Source organism: Momordica charantia (assembly GCF_013281855.1).
Source record: "Momordica charantia cultivar OHB3-1 chromosome 11 unlocalized genomic scaffold, Mcharantia_2.0 BLBB01000011.1, whole genome shotgun sequence".
NCBI classification, from domain to species: Eukaryota; Viridiplantae; Streptophyta; class Magnoliopsida; order Cucurbitales; family Cucurbitaceae; genus Momordica; species Momordica charantia.
The window spans coordinates 10520894-10531717 of NW_028275159.1; the positions used below are offsets into that span (position 1 = coordinate 10520894).

The 10824-nt window shown below is 33.4% G+C and overlaps 1 protein-coding gene across 1 annotated transcript; it reads left to right on the plus strand.

Annotated features, from left to right (window-relative positions):
* LOC148208096 (uncharacterized) lies at positions 1-408 on the plus strand. The gene has a single exon (XM_088119688.1). The coding sequence runs from the start codon at positions 1-3 to the stop codon at positions 406-408; it is 408 nt and encodes a 135-aa protein (XP_087975814.1).
* The last annotated feature ends 10416 nt before the right edge of the window (positions 409-10824 follow it).

A 10824-nucleotide genomic window follows, 5' to 3' on the forward strand; every position in this document is an offset into this window, starting at 1 on the left:
ATGAAGCGCTCAATTCCAAAAATGTTTAGAGGCTTTATTGTTGAGGGAACGAGTGCCAAAGGCTTTCAAAAGGAAATGGAGCAGTACTTGAGCAAAAACGATAAGGCAGAGGCGAGTACCCTTATGACAAAACTCACCCATTCAAGATACGTTGGTAAAGGAAACATAAGGGAATACATAATGCAAATGTCAAATGTTGCAGCAAAAGTTAAGGCACTGAAGTTGGAAGTTTCTGAAGACTTTTTAGTGCATTTGGTTTTGAACTCTCTTCCAGCAGAGCATAGCCACTTCAGGGTGAGTTACAACACTCAGGAGGACAAATGGTCCCTGAATGAGCTAATCTCTCATTGTATTCAAGAGGAAGAGAGGATGCAGCGAGAGAAGACAGAAAATGTTCACATCGCCTAGTGTAAAGAGAAAGAGAATGAATAATGTTGTGGAATCTTCTAAGTAGAAAAAGGAAAATAAATAGGATTTAGGACCCGCTTTTTCTTTTGCAAGAAGACTGGGCATATGAAAAAGCAGTGTGTCAAATATGCTTCGTGGCTATTGAAGAAGGGTATGTTTCTCTCCGTTGTTTGTTATGAGATTAATCTAGCTTATGTACCTATGCATACGTGGTGGGTAGATTCAGGTGCTACTACTCACATAAGTGTATCTATGTAGGATTGCATTTGGAGCCGACCGCCAAGTGATGCTGAGGCTTTCATCTACGTGGCTGACGTCAATAGGGCAAAGTAGAAGCAATAGGAATATTTAAATTATCTTTAGGAACTGGTTTTCATTTGGATTTGTTTTAGACTTTTGTCGTCATTATTTAGATGGAATTTAATTTTTGTTTCTTCATTAGACAAATTTGGTTATTCTTGTTCATTTGGAAATAAAAAAACTAAGTCTTTTGCATAATTCAAATATTATTGGTACTGGTTCATTGATTCATAATTTATATATGCTTGATAATGTTCCTTTTGATAATGAAACCTTGCATGTTTCATCACGCGGTACAAAGCGAAAATTAAATGAAAATTCTTGTACACTAGGACACAAACGATTAGGACATATCTCTTACACTATAATTAAAAGACTCGTGGATGAAGGAATTCTTGATTCACTTGACCTAACAGATCTTCAGGTTTGTGTTAATTGTATCAAAGGAAAAGAAACAAACAAGAGGAATATATGTGTTGAAAGAGCTAAAGAAGTCCTAAAAATGATACATACTGACATATGTGGACCATTCCTTATGACTTCATTAAATGGACAACAGTATTTTATCACGTTCATCGACGAATATTCAAAATACTACTACCTATATTTAATTCATGAGAAATCTCAAGCTATGGACATGTTCAAATCTTTTAAAGTAGAAGTTGAACTTCAACTTAGCAGGAAAATTAAAACCATCAGATCTGACCGTGGAGGAGAATATTATGGTCGATATGATGGATAAGGTGAACAACGTCCAGGACCCTTTGCGCTTTTCCTTGAACAATGTGGCATAGTTCCTCAGTACACGATGCCTGGGAAACCTAGCATGAATGGAGTTGCTGAGAGCGAAATAGGACTCTTAAAGATATGGTAAGAAGTATGATTGCTAATTCTTCTTTGCTAGAGTCTCTTTGGGGAGAAGCATTAAAAACTGCAGTGTACATACTTAACAAAGTGCTTAGCAAAGTAGTAAACAAAACTCCATATGAGCTGCGGACAGGAAAAAGACCTAGCCTAAGACATTTACATATTTGGGGATGTCCAGCGGAAGCAAGGCCTTATATTCCAAATGAAAAGAAATTGGACTCAAGAACCAAAAGTTGCTACTTTGTTGGGTATGCTGAGCGCTCTCGGGGCTTTAAGTTCTATAATCCCACTTCAAGAACCTTTTTCGAGACAGGAAGTGCTCGATTTCTTGAGAATAATGAGTTTGAGGGGAGAAATAAAAGTAAAGATGTTGTCTTTGAAGAAGAAAATGCTACTATTAGGAATGATGTGGTTACTTTACCTACCACGGTTAGTAAAGTAGTTTTAGATAATGACACTCAAGATGAAGTTCCAACACTTGACGTCATTACCTCTCAAGACAACACTGAGGACACATCACTCTTCCCTATAGATCAACCTCAACATACTCAAGAAGTGTCATTAAGGAGATCCATTAGAGAAAGAAGAAGTGTCATACTAGATGATTATATTGTATTTCTTCAAGAACATGAGGATAGCATTGGCCTTACAGAAAATGATCCTATCAATTTTCAACCGGCAATGAAAAGTTATAAGGCAGATAAGTGAATTGAGGATATGCAAGATGAGATGAAATCCATGAGTAACAATGGCGTTTGGGATCTAGTTGAGTTGCCTACAGGAAAGAAACTTATTGGTTGTAAATGGATATTTAAAACCAAAAGAGATTCAAAAGGCAACATTGAAAGATATAATGCACGTCTTGTTGCAAAAGATTTCACTTAAAAGGAAGACATAGATTATAAAGAGACTTTCTCTCCAGTTTCCTCAAAAGACTCTTTTAGAATTATTATGACACTGCTAGCATATTTTGACTTAGAGTTACATCAAATGGATGTTAAGACGACTTTTCTCAATAGAGACATTGTTGAAACCATTTACATGGAGTAATAAGAAAACTTTGAATCAGGAAATCCAAAGTCAATGGTTTGCAGACTAAAAAAATCCATCTTTTGGACTCAAGCAAGCTTCCCGTTAATGGTACCACAAATTTCATAATGTCATCACTTCTTTTGGTTTTAGGTTAATGTAGTTGATGAATGTGTGTACCGCAAGAATGGTGGGAGTAAATATATCTTCCTAGTATTGTAGGTAGATGACATCTTATTGGCTTACAGTGATTTAAACCTGCTACAGGAAACCAAGAACTTTCTAACAAAGCCTTTTGAGATGAAAGATCTTGGAAATGCCTCTTTTGTCTTGGGTATACAGATACTGCGAGATCGTTCTCAAGGTATCTTAGGGTTATCACAAAAGAGTTACAATGATAAAGTATTGAGTAGGTATGACATTAATGGATGTCAACTAGGAGATACATCCGTAGCTAAATGAGACAAATTCAGCTTGAATCAAAGCCCTAAAAGTGATCATGAAAGGAGTGAGATGCAAAAGATTCCATATTCATCAACCGTAGGAAGTCTAATATGTACGCTCAAGTTTGCACCCCACCTGATATAGCTTGTATAGTGGGAATGCTATGCAGATATCTGAGCAATCTAGGTATGCAATACTGGAAATCAGTCAAGAGGGGTATGAGATATTTGGAAAGAACTAAAGATCACATACTCACATATCGGAGATCAAATAATATAGAGATCTTTGGCTTCTCTGACTCTGATTTTGCTAGATGCCAAGATAGCAAGCGGTCCACATCTGGGTATATCTACATGATGGCAGGAGGAGCCATTTCATGAAAAAGTGTTAAGCAATCACTTGTAGCCCCTTTAACAATGGCAACAGGGTTTGTGGCGTGTCATGAGGCATCGAATCATGGAATATGGCTTAGGAATTTTGTCACACCACTTAAGATAATTGACAGTATTGAAAGACCATTGAAAATTTACTATGACAATAATTCAGCAGTGTTATATTCCAATCACAACAGGAGCTCGACAAAGCCAAAACATATTGACATAAATTATCTTGTTGTTAAGGAGAAAATAATTTGATAGCTATAGAATACATAGGAACACATAACATGCTAGCATATCCTCTTACCAAAGGCTTAGTACCTAAGGTCTTTTATGATCATATAGTCTGTATAGGTATTATTTAAGTAGATAATGCCTTGGTTGAATGGGAGTAATTTTACTTACAGCTACGTTGTTCTATATTTTCTGCAGAATAAAGATTATGATTTATTTGAACTCACAATGAATGAATGTATGTGTGTGTGTGTGTGTGTGTGTATATATATATATATATATATATGCTTATTGACTTGATCTCTATAAAGTATGATTAGGACCTGTTGAGAATAAACATGAACATATCACTATGAATGTAATTCTCATGCTGCTCTTCCACACTTGATCTATGTCATCAAGTATATTTGGTGTGGTGATTATTGAAGATTGAGTTGCACTTTCATATGTGACAAAAACCGTCTTGGTCCCACATTGGTATACAACATGGACCAGATTATAATCAAAGGAAGTTTGTTTTTCTGAGTAGTATTTGGTTGTGCGCTAAAAGTTGAAACTTCTATGATTTCTCCTAGAATAATGTTACCTAAGTGGGAGATTGTTGGAATTAATTAAATTAATTCATTAAAGGGGTAACAATTTATGATAAATTATATGTAGTACTATTCATGGGTAAAATAAGTGGTTTAGTTAGGGGTCCGTAAACTTCCTATCTGTGGTGCGGCCCGCAGGGCAGATACCAGCTTGTTGATCCTAGGGGATTATGGGAAACCCTAGAATCAACTTATAAATACAGGGTTATAGTTCCCAATATAATATGTTTATTTAGTCTCCTATTCTTCATCTAATAGAGAGTATTGTCTATCTTTGGTTTAAGGCTGCATAGTTGAGGAAGACCCAAACCACGCAGATATTGCTATAGGTATTTTGGAATCTCAACTCATTCCAACTCATGGATCCAGGTAATTCGAAATAACTTATAGTTCTTTGGTCTACTCCCCTACATAGATCCTATAATAAAGTTTTTTGTTTTCTAATAGTGGGTTCTATTACAATTGGGAATATTATAATCGGTCTCACAAAAATGCTCTACAAAACATTCTCTAAATATCTCAACAATGATCACCTAGCTTCCAAGCACAACAACAATAGATACTTAGGAATACAATAATGAAAAATCTCACCAAGATACACAAGAATATGTTGTCGACGATGCACCATAGCTCGAAAACTCGTTCTCTAACTCTCTACCATCAAAACTGTTGACAAAATTTTACCACACAAAATTCTAAAACACCAAAAAGCTGCTATTTAAATCATCGTTAAAGCACTGCAGCGCTATTGTATTATAGCTTCTCGGCCAAAATGCCCCTGCAGCCCGCTTCTTCGATTCTCTTTCATTATTGCTTCGTTCCAACTCCGTTTTGGCTCCACATCCCCAACAAAGGTACGTGTAATGTGTTTTAGATTGGAGCATGTTATAACAATGTGGTTGGTAGTTAATATATATTGAAAGTGTAACGTACGACGTTATTAAATGGACATACTAATTGTGAACCTGCATCTATCAATTATTAGAGAACAATTACAATTAGTTGAAATACTTAGAATAAGTTGAAATATATATGTTGTTGTCCTTTAGTGATGGCACAATGACAAGCGTTTGGGCCTTGAGGTCCTGCACTAGTTAAAGTGTTACTCAACCTAGATAACGAGTTCATACCTATTATATATCGTACGTACACGAAACTCAAAGGATGTCTGCACGTCGATGTGGTGTTTGTGCACTCAGGATTAGGGTTTTACTCACAACGTATATAATGGTATGTATCGTCATATTATTGGAATTTTTTAAAAACTTTTCTATCATTTTTTTCTTATCAATTACATACATTAAAATAATTTTTATTTTTATTAGGTATCTTTTTAATTCTATAAAATCATAAGTTTATGCATTTAAAGTTATTAATGTTAGCATAACAAACATAAAAAAAAACTAATATGCACGACTAATCCATAATAGGTACGCAAAATAAGATATCATCTTTTCATTGTACATAATTGAAATACTTTTTTTTATTACTCGGAATCGATGTCATGTGGCTTTGTTAGTTGAATTTCTATAATCAAGGGGTGTCAACGGTCACCCAACATTGTAACCAACATTACGAGACTTGTCCCTGAATTAGGAAGGGGAAGCCCCAGCTACGCGCTCTGTAGGACTCAAATTGAGAGAAAGGAGTATCTACATTCAGCCACAGACCCACTATGCCACCACCCACCGGTGGCATGGAAAAGGAATCTTCAGGCAAGGAAAACTGGAGGGGTTTATAAAGATAAATTATGTTATGTACATTCTTAATTGTTTCTCTTCAGAAGAATCTTGACAAGCTAGTACTTTGACAGTGGAATCATTTATGCACACAAAAATTGGCCACGAAATTGCCAAAAAAATGAATTCCCCTTCGTGGCTTTCTTCTTTAGGTAATGCTAATGTAGTATGGTTTAATCAATTAATTTTCTTTTGAAAAAAAAAAGAAGAAAAATCAAAACTTGCAATTTGTAAGAGATGATAACCAAATGCAGTTCAAGTTCACATTTATTTATTTATTTATTTTTAAACCAAAAAGTTTTCATTAATTAAAACTTGTCTCGTGAGCTACATAAGAATTAAATGGATCTTTATGTTTTTTAGCCCAAACAGGACCATCAGCATTCCACAGCATGTTCCGTTTTGAAAAACAGCCTGTTTTCCAAAGTTATGAGCCACTTCATTTAATTTCCAGGGCACATGGACGAAATTGACCTCCTTGAAGAACCTCTGCGTTTCAAATATCATAACCCTCGTGTCACCCAGGGTTTCAATCTCCAACGACAAGAGCTTCACCGCTTCCAAACAATCGGAGTGAAGGAGAATCTTGTTGAAACCCGACCGATTTGAAAGGTGCAGAGCTCTTGAATGACAATCAACTCTGCATACAGGGGAGGTAAGATCCAGTCTGAGGAAGGCTTGAATGACAAGTTCTGACCCAATCGAGTTTTGGTAGATTTAGGTATTGACAAGGGGATTTGGATTCCATCGAACTCACCGGTAGCTGAATCCAATGATTGGTAATTCTAAAGGTACTCACAAATCCAATCATTTTTTGTTGGGATTTCAGAAATTGCCTCTGCTTACACAAACAATCCATTTATTGGGATTTTGTAGCTAATTATTCGAGTGAATATATATGTAATAATTATTATATAATATTTTTTACTTATTGACAAACAATCCATTTTGATGCTTTAATCCAGATGTATGTACGCTAAAAATGTAATTTTGAGCTGACTTTGATATAATTTGAAATATTAATAAAGATACTAGATTCAAATTTTTTATCTGTCTGTTGCTAATTGCTATATGTATATAATTTCTTTATAAGGGTAGGAACTTCTTAATAGTTTCCTTTTTCTTTCTTTTTTGTTATCAAGTATGTTAATAACCTTGATTATAGTTAACCTATGTTAATAACCTTGATTATTTTTAACCAACCAATTAATATATATATATATATATATTTTTTTTTTGGTTATTACAAGCATGTTAATAACCTTGATTATTTTTAAGGTTCAGTACATTGATAGACTATTTAGAGACTATAATTACATAAAATGATTGAATGTAATTTACACTTTTGTCATGAAACAACCTCATTTAAGATGTACTCATCACTCAATTTACTAATATATCATTTTGTATCTATATCTTAATATTAATTAATTTTTAAAACAAAATTGGTTACTTTGGAGGTTACATTTTAAATCCCTTAAAATTTTGCTTAATTAGACTTTCCAAAAGTAAAAAAATACCAAATTCCAAAATCATCCATTATTGAAAAATTTGAAAACCTCCTTCCTCCAACTTTTCTTTTTCCTCTGTCGTTCTATTTCTGTCAATTCCTTCGTCTCCGACCGTCGTCTGTATTCCTTCGTCTCCGGCTGCCATCTCTGTTCTTCTTCGTCGCCGAAACAATCCGTCTAGCTTCTCCTTCATCTCCGACCGCCTGTCCATTGTTTCCGTCCGTTTATCCCGAGGTTTCTTTTTTGTCGCCGGCCGCCCATCGACCATTCGAACCTTCTGTTTATCCCGACCATTGTCTAGTTGCCGACCGGAAGGTTTGTAGGTTATTTGCTTTGTTTGTTAATTGTAAAGGGATATAGTCGTATATACTTTATAGCCAGATATATGTTACATCTCCATATAAGTGTATGTTATAATGACTATAGTTTATATCACCATTGTTAAGTGTATGTTACTTAAGTTTATAACTGGATATAGTTTATATTTCCATATAAATGAAAAGGTAGCCAGATATAGTTTATATCTCCATATATATATATATATATATATATATATATATATATATATATATATATATATAAGTGTATGTTATAATGGGTATAGTATTAAAATTTGGCCAAAAATTATAATGAAATGAAAAAATATTTTGTAATAAATTTCATTATTTAATAGAATATATTAAGGAGTAAATTTGGGGATTAGGAGAATAATGGAATATTTTGTAATAAATTTCATTCTAAATATATTAGGGAGTAAATTAGGGAATTATGAAAATCATGGATTTAGGTCCCACAATAATTTAATATTCACAAAATCAAATTTGGAATATTAATCTTTTGCATTTAAATAAAAGACTAATTATAATAAATATAAATACCATAAACATGGACAAATTTGACATTTAGAAAAAATTTTAAATCCAGAAATCTAAGAAGATAAAGTTTATAAACATTTTGACATTTGTGAAAATAAATTTTCAAAATAGCTCAGCCAATATTATCTTCTATTTTTAACCAACCAAAGTTGTCAAATTTTAAGCCCAGCCCAAAACGTGCAATTGGCCCATTAAAGTAACACAATTGGCCCATTTAGGTTACTTGCGCAAGAAACCCGAGATTGTTGAGATTAAACTCTCATTTATGGACATTTGTGATGATTGCTATAAATTAATTAAAAAAAAGTAACCCCTATATCACTTTATTTTGAGTTGTCATCCATCTAACATCCAATCAAGAATTAAACGTTCATGTATTTTGTAAACAATTAATAGCTCATGTTTTTCATGAATATGTTCAATTGTTCGTGAAGAATAGAATTTTTATTAAATGTTCATCCTATATCATTTTTAATTTGTTGAAAAACTCAATTCAATTCAATAGACCCGTTTGATAATAATTTTTGTTTTTTTTTAATTTTCTACTTTTAAAAAACAAAAACGATATATGTATCATAACTTTTTTGTTTTGTTTTATGTTTTAGAAAAATAGAAAGTCAAACAAATTTGATAACTATTTTTTATTTTTTATTTTTAAAAAGTTAGAAAGTTGAAGTGATATATTAGAGGGAGAAAATTTATTTAAAATAAATATGACAACGGTATAAGGTGGGAGTTGGGATACCCTTTCCCATGTTTGTCCTTACGAAAATTTTTAGTCCATGTCTCCACCCTATTCTCTCATTTCAAGAATCAAGGTCTAAGTTGAGAAATCCTTTATTAAGGGACAGTGATTTTCGCAGAAAAGATTACCGATTGAGTAATTAATTTTAATTATACATTTTAAAAATAAAATAGTAATAAGTAATTTATATCTATTTTACTCAAAAAATATTTTTACTATAAATGTTTAGTTTTAAAAGTATTTAATTTTAAATTTTAAATCTAGTCAAACAATTAATAAAATATATATTAATTACTTAAAAAAATAGAATGGGGGTGGAGTCATGACCCTATGGAAATTCTTGTCATGCATAATTAAAAATTTAGTGAGAAAAAAATTAAAGACAAAATAGAAAATTTTATAGAGGGTAAAGTCTGAGAGGATAACCATTTTTTATTCTTATTTTTAAAAAATAGAATACCAAACATATTTGGTAACTATTTTTAGTTTTCAGTTTTCAAAAAGTTAGAAAATTGAAAATACATATTAGAGAAACAAAATTCTATGTAGTCTAAAGATGACAACGATGTGGATGCGAGTGAGGTTGCTCTCCCCCACTCTCGTCCTCGTGAAAATGTTTAATCCCTGTCTCCACCTCGTTTTTCGGTCTGAGAGTTGTTCTCGAGAAAAATTATCAGTTTTATAATTGTTGTTAATTATTTTTAGAATTTAAAATTTTAAAAAATGTAATAAATATATACTAATTATTTAAAAAATGTAATCGGGGACGGGGTCGGGACATGCATTTCCTATATTTAGAGCTTGACATTTGCGGAAATTTTTTATCATCCCTAATGTAGACACATGAAGATACAAGTTCAGAAAGATGTAAATAAACTGTTGGAAGATAAATTTTAGAGACATAAATAAAAAGATTTAGAAAAAAAATTAGTGAAGTAAAAGTTAAATATAAAAAGAGAAAAATTTTAGAGAAAAAGAGTAACTCGAAAGGAAAAGATATGTTAAAGAAAAAAATAGAAATAGGAGAGGGAGATGAGAGAAATCGAGATGGAGGGGATGAAAGAAATTGAAAAATCTGAGTTTCATATCCTCCTCATTTCTCTAAATGATATTTCCCAAAATTGATTCTTCCTCGCGTAGAAAATTAAAATTACCAGTCCTGCATTGGGGCTTCTCCGTCAAAGTCGTCCCTTCCGTCAGAATTGAAGGCAACGACTGAGAGAAGAGAGACGATCAGGAGGGGGATGAAACACCAAAGGGGAGGGAGAAGGAGATGGGAGAAATCAAGAAGGAAGGGGACGAGAGAAAAACTGAGAGGATGAGGGAGGGGAGAAAAACAAAGGGGGAGGAACATAAGAGACACATAGTAGGGAGGGAGGGAGATGCAACAGGAACAAATCGAATTTTCAGTTGAAGAAAAAACAATCAACCCAACTCAAACAAAAAAAAATTCTAACCCAACTCGACCCTTACGGTTTGGGTTGGGTTGTTAGAATCCTCAAATTTTTTTGAACACCCCTACTATTGATGCTATTCTTCATTGAGCTCAGAGGTCGATCACGTGCTAATGAGGACGAGCTGTCGATGTGCTCACAAGTGGACCCACATAGGGAACACGCCCAAATTAGTTGCGAGCTCGAGCTGTTTAAGTTTTTCTCAGAGGAAATAGCGTACCTGTTAAGTGGGCTGAGTGTCGCATTTA